The 24,475-nt window shown below is 35.7% G+C and overlaps 1 protein-coding gene across 7 annotated transcripts in view; it reads left to right on the forward strand.

Moving 5' to 3' along the window:
- SCN2A (sodium voltage-gated channel alpha subunit 2) overlaps positions 1-24,475 on the forward strand; it is a 76,786-nt gene that overhangs the window by 39,556 nt on the left and 12,755 nt on the right. For 5 of the 7 annotated variants that reach the window (XM_027733532.2, XM_027733529.2, XM_027733530.2 and 2 more), the window contains 9 exons: positions 1,226-1,606; positions 2,716-2,848; positions 4,367-4,605; positions 5,470-5,643; positions 7,361-7,717; positions 9,338-9,817; positions 20,334-20,454; positions 20,819-20,973; positions 23,062-23,235. In XM_027733532.2, coding sequence (XP_027589333.1) covers positions 1,226-1,606; positions 2,716-2,848; positions 4,367-4,605; positions 5,470-5,643; positions 7,361-7,717; positions 9,338-9,817; positions 20,334-20,454; positions 20,819-20,973; positions 23,062-23,235 — 2,214 coding nt within the window. The remainder of the gene's footprint in view (positions 1-1,225; positions 1,607-2,715; positions 2,849-4,366; positions 4,606-5,469; positions 5,644-7,360; positions 7,718-9,337; positions 9,818-20,333; positions 20,455-20,818; positions 20,974-23,061; positions 23,236-24,475) is intronic. The other 2 variants (XM_027733534.2, XM_027733533.2) reach the window with 1 other exon arrangement.

Here is a 24,475-nt window from a genome sequence, read left to right on the forward strand (position 1 = left end):
ACCCACCTTGTCTACTTACAGTAAACAAGTGAAATCCCAGCTTTGACTGACCCATGCCAGCATCCATAACCTCCTGTTAAATTTTCAAACTAGTTTCTTTGAGCTCTTTTTGGTATGCTGCCCCCTCATGCTTGGAAGACGCTCCCATGAGTTTTCACAGAACACTTCATTGCTTTCCTCAAATCCCTCTTTAAAACTCTCTTTTACCATGCTGCCTACAGAAAGCTTGACAGGGAAATGACTTCAGGTGAGCTAAGATGACTGTTTATCATACTCATCAATTTGCCTCCTTGTATTCCCTCTCTTTTTGTATTCATCTGTTGTGTTACACTTAGATGATAAATTCTTTACAGAGTGCCTTTTTGTTCTGCATTTTGCAGTACCCAGAACAGTGGGGCTCAGATCCACAAAGATAAGTTGCAGAAGAGAAACAAAGACACTGCTTTGACTGCTTTGTTATGTATCACCTCTGCTGTTCATAGAGGTCTTGGGTGAAATCAGGTGCTAATGCTAATCAATCAAGCAAGGCAATTACTGATATGAATTAAAATTAAGAACATGTAGAATTATTTGTAAGATTAGAGCATTATTTTTATTCTGACCCTGATAAGATCCTCGCATAGCAGAACATTTACTCACATGAGTAAACTGATGAAGATTAGCGAAGCTGTTAATACAAAATTACAAGCGTATCTTTGCATATTCAGGATAGCTGAGACTTTAAAAAAAAAATCAAACCCTTTTTATGGCCTACTTACCTAGTATCTAAAAAGAGATGTATGTTTTTTAAACTAGGCAGTATTTGGGAGCTACCTCTGTGTACAGACTGAGTCACAGGCAATTTGCCTAAAATTTTATTTACTCAGCCTGTCAGACTAATGCCAACCTGGAGTAAACAGTGTCTAGATACACTTACTCAGTTTATGAACAGTTAGTAATAACACAGGCAGAATAGCAGAGGAAACAATTCTGTAAAGCAGTTTCTTTTACTCTAATTAAACCAGTTGATTTCATATATCCAAAGTAGTAAAATAACTAGTCTTTGTCTGTCACTTATGTGCTCTTTGTTTACTACCCAAAAGGGAGTGTATTGGGGGGGACTGTACCAGTTCATTTCTTTGTAGATTACCTTACCCTTTAAGACATTATGGGGTTTTTCTCTATATGAAAATGTGGTATTTTAAAGAATTTTCGTCTGATAATAATTGTTTTTATTTGCCTACAGTCTTTGCTGAGCATTCGCGGCTCCCTGTTCTCCCCAAGGCGCAACAGCAGAACAAGTCTTTTCAGCTTCAGAGGTCGAGCAAAGGATGTAGGATCAGAAAATGACTTTGCTGATGATGAGCACAGCACTTTTGAAGACAATGAGAGCAGAAGAGATTCTCTCTTTGTTCCTCATAGACACGGTGAACGGCGCAACAGTAACATTAGTCAGGCCAGTAGGTCATCCAGAACAATACCTGCACTTCCAGCAAATGGGAAAATGCACAGCACTGTGGATTGCAACGGAGTAGTGTCTTTAGTTGGTGGGCCACCAGCTCTGACCTCGCCTACTGGACAGCTCCTGCCAGAGGTGATGATTGATAAAGCAGCCTCTGCTAGCAATGTAAGGAAGTCTGCAATAGCTCAGGCATGATGTTCTCTCACTGTAGGATCAGCAACTGTTTCTACAAAATTTAGTCACTTTAGCAATGATTACCTTTCTGGCCAAGCTGTGAATGCTCCTTTCATATATTCCAGTTATAAGCTAAAGGAAAAACTGAAATTGTCAACCACTCATTGACTAAATATGTGAAAATACATGCTAATTTTCTGGGAATTAGCAGAATTGCATGGTAAACTTAGTCTGTGTAGTCTTACACCCATTGATTCATTATTCTTAGACTTAACTGGAAGGTTCTGTACTTGAAAGGATATCCAAATGGAAAAAAATTAATTATATTTACTTAATAATATTTATTATATTTCATATACAATACATTTATTGTATATAATATTATATAATATGTCAATTATATATAGAATTATATCTTTAATATATATGTTTAAATTAATTATATTTACTTAAAATGGAATATATTAAATGAGCATTAACTTCCCACTGACCATACATGAAACTTTTGATGTAACCCTGATACTACAACTTACATGGGTTGTGATAGTGTTCCTGTAACGTAATTAATTTTTCTGTGGGTTTTTTTTTCTGTCAACATTACTAAATATTTTTTCTTCTATTTCATTTGAAAAAATGTGCTAGGAAATCAATAATTTGTTCTAAATTAAGAGTTATCTTAAAACGTAGTTACTCTTTGTTCTTTTACTGCTAGCTGTGTGGGCTGTGCATTTTCATATTTAGAAAAAGACTTCACTGCCTAATTAGAATGATATTTATGGCAGAGCTCATTGACAAGCATTGTGAAAAATTTTATAGTTTAGAAACTGTTTAATAGTCTAAAATCTGTTTTAATGTCCAGCCCTGTTTCAGCAAAATACTTACAAACATATTCTTCAGGCACAAGAGCAATCCTACTGCAGTATTTGACTATTTGTTCTATACAAAATTAGGCATACATTAGTGTATTGCAAAGCCACAGCATGAATGGAGCATGGTGTGTGACAGCAGTATTTTAAACCAGTATGCTTCTACAATAATTTAAGTGCTATTCTTATGAAATGAACCATCAATTAGCTATTTTATCGGTGTTTTATTTTCAGGGCACTACTACAGAAACTGACTTAAGAAAGAGACGATCTAGTTCTTATCATGTTCCTATGGACTACCTAACAGATCCTAGTGCAAGGCAAAGGGCAATGAGTATAGCCAGCATGCTTACAAACACAATGGAAGGTATGTAACACGTATCTTTTTGTATGACAGTGCCTTAAAGTGCTATTAAATGTGTGCAACTTTAAGTAGTAGTGGCGTTTTGAGGCAGCTATGTCAGCCTAGAGGGTACAGACAAGAAGAGATTTCTATATAGAGGTAGGTTTTTTGTTTGTTTTTTAATATGGAATTGCTAAATTTGGAAAAGCAGTCAAGCTTGCAGTATACTGATAGGTTTGAGGTAGAAACAGCAAGCTTCTAATTTAAATGCAAGTGAAAACAATTGTTCAATGTAGTCTTTCTAGTAAAGTTATGTTTTGGGGTAAAAGCTCTTTTTAGGTTACTGAAATGGCTATGCTTCTTGCAGTAGAACGATCCCCTTCTGCCAATTCAATAGACATACTGTTTCACAAAGGAAGGATCACATTCTTCTTTCTGTAAGACTAAATGCAATGAACCTGAATCAGAGAATTAAACAACTATTTGTAAGAAAGGACAAAACATTACTTTGAGGCTTGAATTTCTGTGTTCAAAATAACAGATTGGAAGGTAATAATGAGCAGTTGTGGACAATGTGGACCATAATGCCGTTTAAATAGTTATCTGACTTCAGGTTTGCTCTAAATGTTTATCTTTCATGAGGAAACTTTAAAAAAATTTGTTGGAAGAGACATTAAAGATCACCTGGTTCCAAACCCCTGCCATGGCAGGAATACCTTTTACTGGACCAAGTTGCTCAAAGTCCCATCCAACCTGGCCTTGGACACTTCCAGGGAGAGGGCATCCACAACTTCTCTGGGCAACCTGTACCAGTGCCTCACTATCACAGTAAAGAATTTTTTCCTAATATCTAATCTAAATCTACCCTCTTTCTGTTCAAAGCTCTTAACCCTCATCCTATCACTCCACTCCATGATAAAGAGTACCAGGCCATCTCGCCTGCAGGCCTTCTTTAAGTATTGGAAGGCTGCACGAAAAGGTCCCCTTGGAGCCTTCTCTTCTCTAGGATAAACAACCCCAGCTCTGTCAGCCTGTTCTCATAGGAGAGTTGCTCCAGCCCCTGATCATCTTTGTGGCCTCCTTTGAACTAGCTGTAAGAGGTCCACATCTTTCTTATGCTGATCACACTTCTTTTGGTGCTGCCTATGAAGAGATTGGCTTTCTGAACTAAGACCAACATTGTTGGATCATGTTTAATTTTTCATCCACCAATACCCCCAAGTCTGTCTCCACTAGGCTGCTCTCAATCCCCTCGTCACCCAGCCTGTATGACAGATTTCTGAGACAAATTTCTCTTTTGCATCTTATGTAGCTTGTGAATAGTTCTTTTATCTATTGAATCTTTAGTATACTTTTTTCCATTTTTTACAAATTACAAAAGAAGTTGTAGTTTCTTTTGACTGATTGCAGTCTTAGTTTCAAAATATCAACACAATTGATCAACAGAACCTTGGAAAACAGCATTTAAGCTTCAAGGAAATACCCAGGTGATGCTGGAATAGAGAAACATGTTTAAAATGTTATTTTCATTTTTCTCTCTAGAACTGGAAGAATCCAGACAGAAATGCCCACCGTGCTGGTATAAATTTGCTAACACTTGCTTGATTTGGGACTGCTGTACTCCCTGGCTGAAAGTCAAACATATTGTAAATTTGATTGTGATGGATCCATTTGTTGATCTGGCCATTACTATCTGCATCGTCCTAAACACCCTGTTCATGGCCATGGAGCACTATCCAATGACAGAACAGTTTAGCGGTGTGCTTTCAGTAGGAAACCTTGTAAGTCTTTCATCATGTGCCATGTATGTGAAATGCATTTTTATTTAATTCTTCTGTGACCTATGCACAGAAGAAAATGTTGACCAGATATTTGTAGGCTTGGGATGGTTGAATTTAATTTACATTTAAGCTGTTGACATTTTTGGATTTCGCAACTCTTGCTTTACAGAACAAAAGATAGTAAGATTTACTGACTCTTAAAAACTTCAGCTTCTGTCATTGAAGCTGGTTAAAGAAATTTTTGTTTTCTTCTTGGATGGATAGTTACAAGTCATGAGAAATGTTAGTTCCTTTCCCACAGTTATTCTGCTCCTCACTAGCACCTCCTGAGGTTCTGGGTGTTCAGGGAATTGTAGGGGAGAAAGACCCAGTAAGCATGGCAGATTTACTGCAACTCTGCAGGAACTGGAGAAATGGAATGACAGTGCCTTCCACAGGTTATCTGAAGAAGAACAGTTCTCAACTTTCAGTGTAATTTTTTTTCTTAATGAAATAATTGTCCCTATCATAAACTTATCTTTATCACTAGAAGCGAAAAGATGGCCTACATGCAAACATGACATCTACAGGGCATTGAAATCTTAAGATATTCTCTGTATTGGCACACATGCATGTTAGGCTAGATAAAACCCTCATTTTCCCATGTACCTCTTTTTTTCTGGAAACCAACCATTGTGATGCATATGTGAGCTTCAAATCTTGAATTTTATTCCTAACCCCAGTGTATGGCCATATAAAGAAACTATTCAGATTTATCATGAATTGCTTGCTGAAAATATAACTTACCAAAAGTTGATACCAGTAGTTTTACTTTTTAAATATTGTCTCATTAAATTGGAGTAAGAAACTGTATTTTCTTTGCAGGTGTTTACTGGAATTTTCACAGCAGAAATGTTTCTCAAGATAATTGCCATGGATCCTTATTATTATTTCCAAGAGGGCTGGAATATTTTTGATGGTTTTATTGTGAGTCTTAGTTTAATGGAACTTGGCCTTGCAAATGTGGAAGGATTATCTGTCCTTCGATCATTCCGATTGGTAAGTATACTAAATAAAATATATTTCTATGGTTTTTTTTGTATTTGTGCATCTATACTTCATGTATTTTTCATTAGTACCTTATATATTTGGCTAAGACAGATCTTTTCAGAATTTACAAAAGGCTTGCATACCCACTAGATGGCATGTATCTATTATGTCAAGTTTGTTTTACATATCATCTTAGTAACATCTATTTCTCCTTCAAGACATTGTCTTGAATTTCTAGAATTGTCATCAATTCTATTCCTGCAGTAAGTGTGCTTTAAGGGTTAACTTTTTTTAATAGAAGTATCTCTTAGAGTCTTCTCCCTAGATGAGGAAATGAAAAATGCAAGAGCCACAGGCCCTCACTACTTATGCCTGAAGATTAGTAAATCAATTAGTAAATAATGGGTTAGTTAGTAAAAGTTTATTGACAGTTTTAGCTTATAGACTTCCATTACCAATTGGCTTGCATGGTTAGTTTTAAAAGAGAGTAGTGTTAAGATTTTTCTTTGTTTAGGAGTCTTTCATCACTGCCACCCTTCTTGCCATCCTCTGCAAGGTCTGTCTGCTGTCTAACAGCTTTTCTGTTCAGAAGTCACTGCAATATTTCTGTCTATTATTAGATATTCTCTTTCATTAACAGGAGCTTTAAAAACCTTGATCTTGCTGCAGACTAGGTTAGCATGCAAGTAGATGGCCAAATCCTCTTCTGAAAAGACCTACACAGTAAGAGACATGAAGCTAGAGTTCCTAGTCATCAAGCTAAACTTTTGCCTTAAATAAAGCAAAAAAAAATATTTAACTTTCAATAAAAGTTAAATAAATCCCCTTTAAAAAAGGAGGGGGTTTAAATACATGTTTTCTTGTTCTGTGTGTAACATTATACTCCACTTTGCCAAAAGTCTGATATTATCTGTCTGGATTGACTTCTCTTGCAGTAGCAGAATTCTGGTTTTAAATTTGCATGTATGTATTTTATTTGTATCTCATCTTGTGACATAATATTTAGTTTTAAATTCATTTTAGTATTCTCCTCTTGTCTGAACACTTGCTGAAACTTTCCCATAATTTCATTTTTGTCTGGTTTAAGTTGTACTTTAATATACTTTCCTTCTTTTTCTCCTCTATGTTGTAGGACAAATTTTTTAAGACACAGTACATTTATTTTAAATGACAGAAAATATATTGTTAAAGATATTTGCGAGTAACTTGTATGTCTGACATTAACAACTCCAGCTTGTTTCTCTTTCTAGGAAAACCGTTTCTTCCATCTCACTGCCACTTAATATGAAAGTGATCTGGAAGTGTCTATAAACTTATGATCCTATTCCACTGATCACATTTCATATGTGCTCATTTATTTTAGTAATATTCTCTTAGAGTTAACTAAAGGAGAAAGACTGTCTTGTCCACCTTGTCTAACAAGTACAACTTTTTTGTAAATATCTAAGATCACCAAAAGAGGCAAAGTCTGAATTGGAGTGATAACTGTGATAATTGCAATGTAATTGAAATAAGCATAGAAGACAGTATTTTTGATTTGTTATCATTTAATTCAGGACTTAAGACCTGATGTGTTGTCTTGTACAAAGAATTTGAAACAGAAATTTTGTAACTAAAATTTCTAAAGGTGCTTTAGACACAGGGTAACTGAAATATGAAATGTATAGCAGTAAGTTCATTACAATTAGCAGCATGAATAACTGTATACCATTCTTCTGTTTTGCAGCTTCGAGTTTTCAAATTGGCAAAATCTTGGCCAACTCTAAATATGCTGATTAAGATCATTGGCAACTCAGTGGGGGCTCTGGGCAATCTGACCCTGGTGCTGGCCATCATTGTGTTCATTTTCGCCGTGGTTGGGATGCAGCTCTTTGGGAAAAGCTACAAGGAATGTGTCTGCAAGATCTCCAGTGACTGTGAACTTCCACGCTGGCACATGCATGACTTCTTCCACTCTTTCCTGATTGTATTCCGAGTGCTGTGTGGAGAATGGATAGAAACGATGTGGGACTGCATGGAGGTTGCTGGCCAAACCATGTGCCTTACAGTCTTCATGATGGTCATGGTGATTGGAAACCTAGTGGTATGTAATCAGTGGGGATTTTTTAGAACTCTTAGAACGTACTTCCTATTTTTTATGATTTAGAAATCAGAGAAGAAGACCGTAGGAGGGCTTCAGGAGATCATGTAGTTCATTTGCCTTTTCTCTAAACCAGGTTCAAATACACCTTGATCATTTATGAAAAATATTTGTCTGCGTTTTCTTTTAAATCTCAGTAAGTTGATAACCTTTTTAGCAAGATCAGTGTTGAATTATGCTTAGAGTTAAAAATGCCTTTTAAAAAAACATCTAACTTAAATTACCTTTTACAGCCAATTAAACTCACTGGTCACAATAGTGGAAACTGTTAGTCTTCATGACAACATTTATAATATTAAAAGCTTACTGTTTCCACTTTCAGTCTTTTCTTTCTGAAACAAACCAAGCCTAGCTCTTCAATTTTTTCTCATAGATGATGATTTGTAAACTATTTATCCCTTTTGCTACTGATCTCTGAATTCCTCCTGAACAACATTTTGAATAGAGACCTAAGTACTAATAATGTGGAATAATTATATTTCCACTTCTTACACCCAGCATTCCTTGTAGTACATCCCCAAATGACATGAAATTTCTGTACCAGCATTGCTTTCCTGTTGCAGCCTTTATGCCCTTTTCTATAGTGCTTCCACCTTGCAAGTTTTCACACCTTCTGTATATATACACTTTTCATTTTTTCTAAACAATAACTTCCTGTACTGCTAGTACTTCAGAATTAAATGTCACATTAATTTTCAATTATTTTACCTGATTTACCACGGTTATACTTAATTGTTGTTCTTACTTGTTGAGTGCTAGCATCCCCTTCTCTCTTTGCTGTAATCCAAAAATTGTATAAATATCCTTATCCGCAGGCATAAATATCAACTCTTACCAGACTAATGTGAGACTCCTGTGATATACCTTCTAAAATATTCTTCAAGTTTGAACAAGAAGAATTGACAAATATAATTTAGGTTAACTGATTTTTAATCGGTTTTGCATGGTCTGTCATAATTGCATGCAATCCAAATTTCTCTTGTATGTTTGTAAAATGTCATGCAAGTAATTCTGAAATAGTTTCCTGAAATTGAGGTGTATCTCACCTGTGGACCCTTTATCACATAGCAAGTTTTCTTGCTCAAGACCAAAATAGACTCATACATTCTTGCCAAATATAGGTTTATTGTATTCTGAATTAGAGACACTGAAACTATGGTCTGTTGAACAGTAAAAGACTGGTGTCCGCCTGCATTGTCCTGGCCCATGAACACTACGGTGGATGTAGCTTGCATAAATTACTATATTATGTTGTATCTTACCTCCTTGTGTCATTCTTCTTTTTGAGGAGCAGATCTACACTACCAGTGTGAAGGAGAAAGTCAGAGAACAGCTCTAATTTTCACTTATATTAGTGAAGTTAAACCAGCTTAAAATGTTTTTGGCCACATAATAAAATGTGGGGGACAAGGATTATGGACTGGAAAGAATAGCAGAACAGTGGGTTGAAATAAAGTACTATCTGTGAAATAAAATTTATGTCATACTGCACAACTCATAATGGATTTGCTTTTATGACTTAAAAATAAGAGATCTAATATATTTTACCTTACTGTCTTTTAGGTACTCAACCTCTTTTTGGCCTTGCTGCTGAGCTCATTTAGTTCAGACAACCTTGCTGCTACAGATGATGATAACGAAATGAACAATCTCCAGATTGCTGTGGCGAGGATTCAGAAAGGCATAGATTATGTGAAGAGAAAAGTGCGTGAATTCATCCAAAAAGCCTTTGTTAGAAAACAGAAAGTTTTAGATGAAATCAAACCTCTTGAAGACCTAAACAATAAAAAAGACAGCTGTATTTCCAACCATACAATAGTAGACATAGGTAAAAACCTGGCCTATCTTAAAGAAGGGAATGGAACTACCAGTGGCATAGGCAGCAGCGTGGAAAAATATGTTGTTGATGAAAGTGATTACATGTCATTCATAAACAACCCAAGCCTCACTGTGACAGTGCCAATTGCTGTCGGGGAATCAGATTTTGAAAATTTAAATACAGAGGAGTTCAGCAGTGAGTCGGACCTGGAAGAAAGCAAAGAGGTAAGACTATTTCTAGATTTAAAATACTATGATGCTTTTCTTTTTTTCCGAAGGTTACTAGTGTTGAATTGAAATCTCTCTTTAATTCCTTTATAACAGCATATACAAACTTGTAATGTTATTTAAAATGAATTGATGTAAGGTTGCAAGTTTTGAGTGAGATGGTGGTACAATATTGCATTTACAGTAATAATCAAGATGCATAAGACAATATTTTAGAAAATGTTTATTTAGTTAAATCTTTAACAAGCAAAAGAATCAATTACTAGCCCTGAATACCAGAAGTCATACAAAGTATGTGTGGCTGGTGTGTTTCTCCATGCTTATTTCATCAGTGCAGTTTATTTATTCCTTAATCTGCTTTCTGGAGTGCCTCCTGTCAACTCAGCAGTTCATTCTGATGTTTTTAACCTTACTGATATTGTTGGAATACATCTACATACATCGTAGATAGGTACATTTGAATACTGGACCAGCATCTAAACAATTTCATATAAATCACTAATAATCCTTCTGATAGTAACAGAACCACTGAAGAAGTGATGGCCTTCTGGTACAAAAAGCTTTATACCTCAGTATAAGATCCTTTCACATGACTACCCATTGTTATTTTCAAAGCTTTAAGATATTTGCATCTACTGAATCTACCTACTCTGACTGTAATAAAATGTACCTCTTTCTGGCACAATGTGATACCAAGTGAATAAATCCAAGCTAACACTTAAAGAGTTACAGTGGATGCCAAAGCATTATTATCATGTTTAACCCAGAGGTCTGTCCTGCACAACTGAAAGTGATGGAGGCACACCATGTCAATGGAGTAAGTTTATGCTATGCTTAGTACCAATGCTAGATCATTTGGCATCAGTATGGGTATTTTTAAGCAGTATTGCATGCTGTGGGGTAGTTAACAACTAACATAAAGGTTTTCATAAGTGATTTTCTCATGCTTGAATCTTAGGGTATAAATATGGGTAAGATTCAGTAATTTTCACCCTGAGATCCGTTTTTGTACAAACTGTATTACACGTTTTATGTCTATCTCATATTGGCCTCATTAGCCACCAGCGTGCCTGTAAGAAATGTGGACAGAGCCTTCCTTAATCTTCGTTTGCGAAGCCTGGCCATGATGATGATTACACGTTTAGTCATATTTTATTTTTTTTAAATCTCAAATGTCTTTATTGTTCTTTTAAAAATATTTTTTTTCTGATTGATTATATTAATATTTATCTTACTCTTCAAAACCATGACTTGGGTGTAGAACAAGTCAGAGTTTATTGTAGTTTAACCTGTAATTTTTCTATGTAATTAAGAGGAAGTTTCACTGAATGTAGAATTTTGGTTGATTCTATTCTATCTTTGTACATAAGATAAGAAAAAGAATCTTCTCAGGCACCTTTAAGCCACATAGATCTAGAGCATCACTCTGTCCTTCCGCTGTTCTATTGTCCCATTGTTAACTGTTTCAAAACTTATTGCTGCCAAAGGAGCAGCAAATTCTATTGCTGATCTGGTGAAATTCCACCCATCAGTGAAATCATCTGTAACAAATGCATGTGACAGTAATGGCACAGATAATTTTCCTGTCTTTTTGTGAATCATGTACTTTCTTAGTGTAGATCTGGTCCTTCTGGGTTTGTTCCTCTTTTCAAGTCCAGCCTTTTCCCTGCTTAGCAACTAGTGATAGCCAGAGGATGTCCTGCAAGTTTGGGAATAAAGTGTTTTCAGTTCAAGTTCAGTACTAGGAAACATAATACTTTGGATTTCTTCATCACAAAATATTTATTGCTGTCTTGATGGCATAAGAAATACCTATCTATCGAGCTGTATTTGTCTGTAAGGTTAGTATAGTGTTTTTATTGGTTTCGAGGGTGCTGTCAACCTAAACCTAAATGTTTTTTATAAAACATTTTAAATGCCTAAATTGGAAAGTGTGAAGAAGATACTGTTATTCTGCAGATATATTATAAATGATATTTCAGATTATATTACTCTATGAATGACATTAAAAGAAAATCTGACACAAACACAGTGTGAGATGTTGACTGTGAAATTCCAGTACATTTAGAAGTATGCACCCAAGAAAACTCTTCTCCCTTTGCTGCTTATTTTGTCCTCCCACTCATATCAGATTAATTCTAGTGATGTTACTGATTATGATATTACCACTACTCATGGTAGTAGCAAACCATGTTTTAATTGTCATAAACTTTTCCTGTGCCTGTTCACTTTTAAAAGTTATGAAATTATGTATGTATTAACTGAAGGTTATAGATTATAGATTATAGATTATAACTGATAATTTTCAATTGGCAACTTCTCTGCAAAAATTTATTTGGCAGTGTAATTGGATTCTACCAATTTAAATGACTGAAAAGTAATTTTAAATATTTTCATTAGTGATTATTAGCTTAATAAGTTGCTGAAGTCTGTTTTTAAAAATGTAATCACAGGACTGTTCTGTACTAGTGGAGTACTCTCCATTTCTTTGCTGAAACTACAGTCGTGCAGAAAATAAATTGTGATTCACTGAACAGTAATAGCAAGAAGGAACTTGCCTAATGATTAAGGCATCTGTTTAAAGAATGAAATCTTTTCCTGCTACAAAATCTATTAATACTTTTTTTAACAGTCAGTAGTCAGTGGCTAAAATGTCTTGAAATAGGGACCAAAATCAGGTGAATTCCCTGATCACCAATATTCTCCCATTTGCTTCTTTTTGCCGTAGCTCTTTAACTCTTTACTGCACAAGAACATTATGTCAGTAGAAGAGATGGAGGATACACCTCATACAAACCTCTGTGCTGCTGGTTAGCAGGGCTGAGTATGACCACAGTGACAATGGTGCACCTATTACTTCTTTGTGTAACAGGATGGGATGACTGCTGACTGTTTTCAATAGCCAAATCACCCCTTTCTTCCAATGGAAGGACCCTAATTGGGTAATTCTACAGGGTGACAAAAAGTATTGAATTCCTATAGGGAAAATTTTAAAGAGGTTTATCCCACATTTGAGATGAGTTCCTGTCATTAAGCTTCCCCCATAAATGGAAGGCTTTCTACTCCACATACCATCTTTAGAAGAAAACAGTGTCCTCACTGCATTCTTGGAGGCACTTAATCCTGTTGTTCTTCAGGAACTGCAAACTGATCAGGTGATAAGACAAAGAAATACATATTAAGTCAGGAATGAGCTAGTGCCAAGCAGTTTTGACTGGTCAAGCTGAAACTCGTCTGAGCATATTCAGGACCAAAATTTCTTACTCTTGCAGAAACTGAAGGTGAAAAATTGAAGAGAAAGGTTTACAAATTTCAGGAACTTTAAATAGCAACAGAGCAGTAAGCGAAGATTGTGATCATATTTCTTATTGAAATGCCTAGATTTCAAGTAGATTTGAGTCACAAAAGCACATTTTTAAAATATTAATCCTAGTTCTTACTCTTCACTAGATACTCTTATCCACGATGTTTCTTGATATAGAGTGATGGCTATTAGTCAGAGGACCAACACTCTTGTCATGAAAACGACCCGTATCAAAAGAAGGCATTTTTTAAATTTTTAAAAAAAGTGGCTACAAATGGCTTTTTGTTTAAGGCTTCTTCTTTTTTCCATGCTATAATGTGCCTTACATTTCTGCCCTCTCATGTTTTTCCACTTATATGATACTGCTGTTTCTGAGTTCATCTGTCAGAGACTGCACAAGACAGCCAGAGGCTGACACAGAGCGTGCGTGTGTGCTTCTCCTGGCTTTTATGTAGACACAGAATACACATACTCACCCTGGTATAGGGCAATAAGCTGAATTTCAACGAAGTAGTTGTGATTTATTAACAAGTTTTAATTAAGTATATTAATGTTGCGTGCATTCTTTATTGTAACACATGTAGATTCCAGTATTTTAATGGAAATGTTAACTAGATTACACCTTTCTAGAAACAATACATACAATGTAGTACATGCATAGTAGGTGTGAATTAACATGGAATTTTATAGAAAATTGCCTGAAACCTAAGATTAAATTAGTTATAAGAACACTGTGTCCATAAGAATGGCAGTGAGTGAATACAGTGTAATAAGGGAATTAGAGAACAAATACTAAATAAAACTTTACCATGGAAGTAGGGCTATTAGTAAATGTGGGACCACTGTGCTGAGTCTGTTGTCCTATACGTAAGGGTCTATGGATCTCAGCTGCATTACTGCTATCCAGCATAGAAAGCATAAAGATAATTTTACCATTTTAGATGCTGAAGTACTACAGGGATGGTATATATGGAAAATTTTGTAGTACCTGTATGACTGTGTAATAATTAGTTAAAATAATAGTAATAAAAATAATAATAGCTGGTAATAATTACTGTATGCTAAATATAACTTCTAGGCCAGTAATTACGCTAAGTTATACCAATTATAAGATATTTTTAAATGGTTTGAAAAAATGGAATCTCCTAATGCTGTTGCAGACACATTAATAATCTATATTTTACTTTAAGCAATATTCAGCGCAAAACACCAGAGGTGCTGTGTCCTGAACTTCCTTTCCTACCGTTCTTACTTCTCACAGGAGTAGAACCAAGCTGGATCAGTCAAGCGAGCAGCTCTGGTGCCTTTTAGCGAGGCAGAGCATCGTGTCACCAGTTTTACACAGGTTACCTAAGCAAGTTATACATCTCTATGTATATTCTACTTAACCACTTTTTAGCGGGTATGGACTGGCCTGCATGCTCCTCAGCTACGATCCTGCCCCATCCATTGCAATAAGTACCAACATGCACAGCTGCTCTCTGCTGAGTCACGGGACTCGCATCACAGCATGGTCAGGCAAGATCGGCAGCCCCAACATTTCTGTGGTACAGATGCTATACTGTCCATGATATTTTAAAAGTATTTTGCAGTGCATGCTATGTACCTTTCCCAATCTTTATGATATAGTTTTCAGGTTTCTATTTTTGAAGGGTTTTCTTTTGTTCTGAAGGAAGACAGAATATGTAACACATATGCTACGTTTCTCATCAGAAGCTTATATAAGTCCATCTGTAAGTCATGTTGATAATGAAAAGCTGCTAGCTGTTTTGGAAAACATTCATACTGTTGTATTTTAGCTTATAATGGAGGTAACTTGCAAACTCATGATAGTCATGTTTTTATTTTTCATTTTTTTTTTTAGAAATGCTTTTCTTTAGTACTTGTATAAGCATTTAGTTATTTTGGAGATTAATATGCAGTACTTGAAGCACCGTTAAGCATGAAATTAACTTAATTTCTGCAGTCAAAGCACGTGACCATAATTTGGTTGAAAGGATTCATGCAAAACTGGTATTTGGCTGGTCAAACATTCAGAGATCAGTTCTGCTCTTACTTACGCCCACACTTACAGGTGTAGAGGTGCAAAGAGAAAACTAATAGTAAGATCTGACCCAAATTAGTCTTACTATAGCTCTTTAATTTTTGCTCACAAATTAATTACCTCCCGGAACATCTAAAATTGTCTGGCCTGAGAAACTTGAACGTTCTAATCAGTAAAAAATAAAGTTCAGCAGTCTAGTAAATAAGCTACTGAGTTTGGACCAAAAAGTCCCCAGCTTGAGTGTGATTTACATCTCACCTATTAAACATTGCCAAATATTTACAACACCACAGCCGTATGACGTTGCTTCCAGTTTGGTAAATCAGTGGAATTAAAATATACTTATTGCAGAGCTTTTTCTCTTTTTTTTTTTTACAGAATAATTTATCTGATAATATGTATTTTGATTTAAAAATAGTCATTATTCAAAGTCTTTTGATGCTCTGAAGAATTTAGGCTTTGTATTGTTTGTGAATTGGTCACATTGTATTGGCATATTGTGATTCATAGTGGATTATGTTAAGTTGTTAATGTTAGAGTTAATTAGAGTTTGCTTGTTTAGTCTTTGCAAACAGAAGCCCCTTACTCTGTTCCAGAAATATCCTCTCACTATTTCTTGTGTGAATTAAAGAGCCTTTTTAAGTAGCTTCCAGTGGGAGGGCTTTTTCCCACTGGAGCATATTTCCACTGCTACTTATGATGCTTTTGCGTTCATACAACTTTTTTGCAAATATTTTCATTTATGAAATGCTCATAAATAAGTAGAGAGAAAGAATTTTGAATATCAATACACTACAGAGTGGGCTATAATTAGGGATCCTGGGTTGCAGTATTCACAGCTAACAATCATCACAAAATGGTTTTACCTTAATTAACGGTGTTCTGGTATTTTGTACTGATAGACTTAGTATGCCTGACTGTATAAGAACTAGAAAGAGTGACATCCAGATTCCACTTAATTATACCAGGGGAATCACAGTGCTATTTACCACTTCACTGTTTTTATAGGTGATATATCTGTACTGAAAAAGACTGGATAGTTGGATATAATATTACCGTTTATATCACAGAACATCTCATTTTCATACTGACATCCACACAGCATGAGAAAATAAAAGCAATGTAATTTCCATTATTTAACATTTTCACAGGTATTTGGGAGGAAAGGAAATTGAAAGCAAAACCAAAATGGTTATTTCTCTTGGTGCCATCTTCCTGCTTGTGTCTGTTCTGCTCTTTGCTCCTTCAACAGCTATGATTTCAACAGCTATTAGTGGCATCCTGGCCAATCATGAAATTTCAGGCTTTGTTAAAAATGTTAAGCTAAGAGCTGTTCAGCTACTCTCAGATAAACATCTTTGAAACAAAGAAAGAAAGAAATGTTAGCAGTTAAAAGTGTCCTGGCTGTAAGTGAAGCAGAATTGTATGAATCTGTGAGATGTTAAGGTTCAGAAAGTAATATTGTAAAAAACTTCCTGACCTAATCTTGGCTGCTGCTTTTTGTGGTGCTGCTCTGATAGGCAAGCTGCTTTCCTATCTTGAAAGCTAAACTAAAACCTGTATCTCATACTGTACTGTATTGCTGACTAAAGCATGACTGGCAAGGCTGTTGGTACATGTGATGTAAAAGATATATAAATCTCTATGATAATCAGTATTCTGCTGCTTTAGAAACATGTAAGTACTTTTGTCCCCTTACTGTCTTCTGTGTAAAGGAGATGGAGTATCTACATTCTAAGGTTTTGAAAAACAGATTTCTCTGACAATAATTTCCTTAACATACTATTCAGAAAAAAATCAATGATCATAACTCTCAAAGAGTGTCTAACGCTTGATCCTGATAAATCTCTTATAATCTGCATGACTGAGTACTTTTGAAATCTGGAACCATGGTATAACAAAAAGCTTAAGAGGGATTTACTGTTAGATCAAAGCTAACAGTTGAGTTTGGTGATTATCTTGTTTCTACAGGTTCATTTTTTTTAAAGGCTGTATACGTGTTAAGTATATAGTCATTGCCTAAATCCAGTTTTTATAATGCAAGTGAGCAGAGAACAGTTTACCAGGTACAAAGGTAACTTTCAGATATGTTAAGGTAAAGAACTGGGATATGTCAAATACCTAGTATATCAGGGTCTGCAATTAGGGGTAGTCTGGCTATCCAGCTGGATTCCATGTGTGAACATTGGCAAGTCACAGTAAGTGGTAGAAATAGTCTTCCTATGTATTAAAGCATATGGACAAAGCATAATCAGCAATAACATGGTCCATTTCCAGGTGATGTTGTGTTGAATACGTAGAAATCAGTACAACGGCCCTGCGTCAGTTGCTTTATGCCAGAGCACAAGTTTGCTGTGGAAATTCGTGATTGCTACTGAGAAGTTTTCCTGGCATACTGAATTTAACTGATTTGATAAAATCCTAAGATTTTGTATCATAAAACCTTCCTGGCTGTTTGTAATGCGTACTGAATTTTATAAATATTGTGTAGCATGACATACAATAAGTTCAATGTTAAACATAACATAGCAAAATGAAAGAAGTAATTATATCTCTTGAAAATGTCTATTTTTTCTTCCCCAAATGATACTGAATTATTACAGATTGAATTTATTGAATAATTTTTATAATATCCCTCTTTATATACTGCTCAGGTTGGGGCTAAATTCAGGTATAATAGAGCAGCATGCTGAGGAAATGCTCTATTACATCAACAGAAGAGAAACTGAATTCTCAATGGGATAAGGCATTTAATTGTTGCATTTCAAGTATCAGCTGCTGTCGATTCAATTTAGAATTTTTCTGTTCAGCTTAACTCCTGTGATTATTGTTACAGCTCTGTAAAGGAAGCATACCAGATTTTTAGTGAAAAGAGATGTGTAAGATACAACTCACCATACGTAGTGCCCCACATAAATTAAGATGTCTTTTTGATGTTCCTGGTAATTGACAGTTCTACTGATAATTTTCTGCCTTTTCTGTCTGATCTTTTTGATCTCTCGTTATAGTGGATATCTCAATTCTTCCATGTTATCTGTTACACGATTTCAGTAATAGGAATTCATTATCCTGTATGTTTATTAAACTAACTGCATAATATCTGAGTTACTGAACTTTTCATTTTCTTGTAAAAGAATGGACAGTAGGTTTTTCGAACTTATCGTTTAGCCAGTTCATAATTTTTGTTTGCTCTGCTACTACTACAGCATTCTGCTAGAAATGCTGTCCAGATTGGAATGATGCAAGCAACATTTTAAGAAAACACTTCATAATAAAACCAGATAGTCACTGCTCAGTTTAAAAATAATTTAGTATATTGTATTGATAAATGGTAATTTTTAACACCATATATACATTTCTTTGGAATGTACCTTGCATTTATGGTATTTCTGGCCTTTCCTCAAACTGATGATTGACTTCCATTGATGTTTAAATGCTGTAGTCCTTACTTGAGGACTACAGTTTTTATTCCATTCTTTCCAGTTTCTCAATTTTAGAGGCAGTATTCCACAATGACCAAACTGCCATGCATTATCTATAATTTGAACATATTACAGTGGGAAATTTATAAATAATAATCTGCAGAAAAGTGTGCATCCATATCTCTGTACACTGGACCTGACCTCATGGATGCCAAAATTTGTGCACAAACATGAGACATTAATATGTAAGCTGGGATTTTTAAAAAAGTTTAGAGAAAATGAGTGTGCAGATATCACTGAAATTAAGTGCATAATACATCCTACAATACATTTTCCCATTTGTTTGGTCTTCCTCTAAATTGTGCTCTATAGTGCACCACAGTACACAAAAATCAGAGTTCAGCCTATGTCAAAATCACAACACAATATGTTGTCAGTGTGATTCAGTAGAATTGGGGGGGAAGGAACGAATCTTCTTTTTGTTTGAAGAACATACTGAATATTTGCTGCAATGTAAAATTCCATTCAAATCTTAAGTTACTTTCTGTATCCACAGACTAATATTGTTTACATTTCCTTTACAAAAAACTGAAACTTTCTCAAAGGTGTTTTAAAGGAATAATGCCTCTAACTTCAGATTTAAGTGTCAGCAAAAATACATATCTTTAATGTTACCATGGACCATCTCTGTTTAGTATTAATTCTCTGTAGTCTCTATTCTAAATCTGCTTACATCATTCCCTTTATAAGATTAGCTACTTATCAATGCAGCCATTTTACTGATGTTATACTCCACATAGTGATAACATTAGAAGAGTCATAGAATGCTATGATCAAACTACTTTTACTTATTATAGTACTCATATTTGTCTGTTGCCAACATAATGTGATGGTGTAAAAGAATAACTTTTAAAGTTTGAATTATATTATCAGTATGATTTATTGGTGCAGTATTATTTTATGATGGTATTGTTTTAAAAACATTTGTTTTCACCTTAGTCTTCCAAAGATTTTTTTTTGACCTTTTATGGTGATTGGACATCTATGTGTACTCTACCAAAGTAATAAGTAGTTTAAAAATGCACAATAAATTCAGAAAATGCATTGGCAAGTGAGAATGCAAAATATCAGCTACTGCTCTTAAAGTAATGTGCTGCTCTTTCGGAAACAGAGAGAATTAAATTATCCTATACAACTCATAACGTGTGTTTTCATGTCAATGATAATGAAAAGTTTATGTTGAAACTTTTTAGATTTAGATTTTTTCTGACTTGATAGAATAACATTTACTTGAGACATGAAAATACATCTGTGGAGCTTGCTGTTGGTTTGGTCATGACGTTGGAAATTTATTTGTATTAACACATGCTATCTGGTGTCATCTAAAATGCAGCCACATGATTGGAATAATTACAGTACAAAGTGTGGAAGGCACCCAGTCCTAACTTACTGAAATTTCCCTTCTAAATTCTTATGTGTGGCTCAGAATAGTAGTCTAATAATTTCAGCAATTCCTTGTATGAAAATATCAAAATATTTTCAATAGGGAAAATGCACATGGTGTAGTTTCTAATCTTGTGACCTCACCTGTAGTAGAGCAATTTGTCATTATAGATTGCAGATAAGAAGTTATTTTAATGTCAGACCACTGAATATATGCAAAATATTTTGATATGCATTTCAAATTTCTATTCAAAATAACTCAAATTGAAAAAAAATAATTATGTGGGGTTTCATTCACAGAAATTAAATGCATCCAGTTCATCCGAAGGCAGCACAGTTGATATTGGACTACCTCCAGAGGGTGAACAACCAGAAGCAGAACCTGAAGAAGTTCTGGAGCCAGAGGCTTGTTTTACAGAAGGTAGGGAAAGCAAAATATATGCAAGATACATCGACCTAATGGTACTGCCTTGCACAGAATTTTATTTTTATTTAAATCAGAAAGAAGCTTTGTGATTATAGCTGTAATTTCTGTTTGCATTAGTAAGTCCTTCAGAGTCACTGCTGTAGATTACTGTTCATGTGTTTGCTCTCTTTCTCCTTGGAAGGTGTAATAAAAGGCACAAAGCTTTAACTTCAAATTTTGAAACAAAAATGCTTAAATAGGAGATACTTATTTACAAGCATCTATTGCAGTAGCACTGAAATAATTGACTACTGTTAACTGTAATTCCTAATAAATACTTACCTTATTCTAATGTCTTAAAATTTATCATCACATTTAGGATGTGTACGGAGATTCAAATGCTGTCAAGTCAGTGTAGAAGATGGAAAAGGGAAAATCTGGTGGAATCTTAGGAAAACCTGCTATAAGATTGTTGAACACAACTGGTTTGAGACCTTCATAGTCTTCATGATTCTTCTCAGCAGCGGTGCTCTGGTAAATTAAGTGTGAAACTATTGTGACTATTTTAAGCAGCAAGCATTTAGAATTTCTGTTAATCATATAGCTGCAGGGAACAAATCAGAAGTTGATATCCGATTCATAAATGTTATAATGTAAACATGTATCAGCAAGTATTTGGCATATATTGTAGGTTACATAAGAGTTTGCTCACAGGCTATGAAACAAATCATTTGGCAAGTTCAAAATTTAGATTTAATGGAAATAAATAATTTTATCAGACTGGTGTTCACATACCTTCATATTGATGATAATAGCTTTTTTTTTTTCATATACACATTTAAATAAAAACACAGCTGACCTAGGAACTTATCAAGACCAACTTGAATTGTCAGACTGAGATGTAGGGTGCCAAAATGATTCTATCAGGTATTTTACAGATTGGTGTTAAATCAAGTGCACTGAGTAAGTACCGAAGTAATTAGTTCCCCATAGCAGGAGCAAAATGTAATATTCTTGCTACACTTGGTTCAATGCACAGTGATTCACGGTCATTGTAGACATTTTCTTTTGACAAGGGAGTTCTCTCTATTTATGATTGTTTTGTGGGTTAGCGTGCAGAGTTTGGTTTCAATTATTCATCAAAAATACTGTATCACAGAGTCATTTTTAAATCCTTCATAGAATTTTGATATAAAGTTGTAGCTACCACAAAGGAAATCCTTATGTCAGTAAGCCACTGCTCTCTTTAATGCATTAACCCTGGCTGGATGCCAGGCACCCACCAAAGCTGCTCTAATCACTCCCCTCCGCAAGTGGAGAGGGGAGAGAAAATATAACAAAGGGTTCATGAGTTGAGATAAGGACTGGGAGAGATCACTCACCAATTACTGTCATGGGCAAAACAGACTCAAATTGGGGGTATTAATTCAATTTATTACTTACCAAATCAGAGTAGGGTAGTGAGAGCTAAAATAAATCTTAGACATCTTCCCCCCACCCCTCCCTCCTTCCCAAGCTCCACCTTCTCCCTCCCAGCAGTTCAGGGAGATGGGGAATGGGAGTTACAGTCAGTTTATCACAGGTTGTTCCTGCTGCTGCTCAGGGAGAGGAGTCTTTTCCCTACTCCAGTGTGGGGTCCCTCCCAAGGAAGAGAGTCCTCCACAAACTTCTCCAACGTGAGTCCATCCCATGGGCAACAGTTCTCTATGAACTGCTCCAACATGGGTCGCTCTTCCAGGGGGTGGAGTACTTTAGGCACAGGCTGCTCCAGTGTGAATTTCCCACAGGGCCACAAGTCCTACCAGGAAACCTGCTCCAGCTTGGGCTCCTTTCTCCATGGCTCTGAAGGTCTGGGCCAGGAGCCTGCTCCAACATGGGTTTCCCACTAGTTCACAGTCCTCTTTTGGGCATCGACCTGCCGTGGCGTGGGATCTCCTCCATTGGCTGCAGGTGGATCTCTACATCCCATTGACCTCCATGGGCTGTAGGGGCACAGCTTCTTCACCATGATCTGCACCATGGGCTGTAGGGGAACCTCAGCTCTGGTGCCTGAAACATCTCCTACCCCTCCTTCTACACTGGTCTTGGTGTCTCCAGGGCTGTTCCGCTCACATGTTCTCACTCCACTCTTCCCTGGCCGCAATTAGCTCAGTGCAATAACTTTTTTTCACCTTCTTAAATATGTTATCCCGGAGGCATTACTATAATTCATGCTTGGCTCGGCCTTGGCCAGCGGTGGGTCCATCCTGGAGCCAGCTGGCATTGGCTCTGCCAGACATGGTGGAAGCTTCCACCAGCTTCTCATAGAAACCACCCCTGTACCCTGCTACCAAAACCTGGCCATGCAAGCCCAATACAGTATCCATGGAAACAAAATTAGTTTGGGGAGTGGTACTACAGTAAGTTTTGCATGTCACTGTTCAGCTTAGCTGAAAGCTGAATATTGTGTTTGGACCCAGCTTTATGAAAAGTGTGAAGCGAAAGCCAAAGTTACACTTGAGGGAAGGATGTATGCCTTATCATCACATATATTTTTTCAGTTCAAATTCTTTCTTGGCCATTATATACCACACTGCAAATTGTGAAGATATTTAATTATATCTTCAAAAATCTTTTTCACAGGCATTTGAAGATATCTACATAGAACAACGTAAAACTATCAAGACTATGCTGGAATATGCTGACAAAGTTTTCACGTACATCTTCATTCTGGAAATGCTTTTAAAATGGGTGGCTTATGGCTTTCAAACCTATTTCACTAATGCCTGGTGCTGGCTGGACTTCCTGATTGTCGATGTATGTATTCTTTTTCATGTCCTGTGCTACAGGCTCTAAAAATCAGAATATTATGTTTTCAGGATAGGATTTCTGTTCTATTAAATGAAAACTCTGTTTTAACTGTTGATGTGGTATGGTTTATAATTCTTTTCAGAAAGGAAAAAATATTTAGATATACTTGTTACTCTAGAGATGTTGTATTGAAATTCTCTACTTTATGAAGTAGTAATGCTTTATTGAAATAATGATTTTTACTATCTTATTTTTTGGTGGTATGGAAAGGATCCTCTTCAGTTTTTGCTGTATATGGAAGCAATTTCTTTAAGGGTTTCTAATATTCTAATCAATTACTGTAAGTGTCCTATTGTTTACTCTGTGCAATATGAAAGGAAAATATTACTAGGAATTCTCAGTTCCATTGTACTATTCAGTACTCTTGCACTTATCACCATATTGTGGGTGACCTCAAAGAGATGCTTCATGGAACCATAGATGAGGCTCCTTAAAGTGGGTTCTCAAATGATTTTCAAAAGGTTGCACTACCAAGGAGCAGATACACATTGTCTGAAAGAGACCTACTGATAAGTGCATTGTGATTTCAAGTCTACATACTCAACAATGTATGCACGGTGCTGGGTAGCACAAATGGAAGATTACAGGTCTTCTACCATATAGCAGATATTCATTTCCCTTCCATCCCCAATAGCCTGACTGTGATAATAGGCATCTCTCTGTTCCACGGATGTAATTCCCATGGAAAGCAGGCTAAGAAGGTGTCTTGATTCACTTATTCGCTCATTTAAAAAAGCAGCAGAATTCTATAGGAATTGTTATGTATCTCCCTAAAACTACAATGATATGATAAGTCATGGAGTCTTTACTATACAGAGCTTGGAAAACATTATAACTTTTAAATCTATACCAGCATTGCAAATCCTATGATAAAACATGACTATATGCACATTTAGTATTCTGTGAATGAGTCTGTACCTTTGTATAAAACAGTGTATTGGCTCAGTCATCAGATGTGTAAATTGCCATGACCCGTAGAGCTTGTATTTATCAACAAATATTTTATTCTAATTTGATAATCAGGGACTTAGTTACTTCTGTGAAGTTTATAAATAACTTCACTAGTTTTTCATGGCAACCTTAGCCTGTTGCAATTTTTTTCATGAAAGAATTAATATCCCAAGCATTCCTTTTAATCTGTAGTCAGAGATATAGATAAAAAAAGTGAAAAGATCAATTTGGAGAT

This window comes from Pipra filicauda, unplaced genomic scaffold, assembly GCF_003945595.2.
Source record: "Pipra filicauda isolate LSUMZ 115617 unplaced genomic scaffold, ASM394559v2 scaffold253_size2546935_pilon, whole genome shotgun sequence".
Classification (NCBI taxonomy): domain Eukaryota; kingdom Metazoa; phylum Chordata; class Aves; order Passeriformes; family Pipridae; genus Pipra; species Pipra filicauda.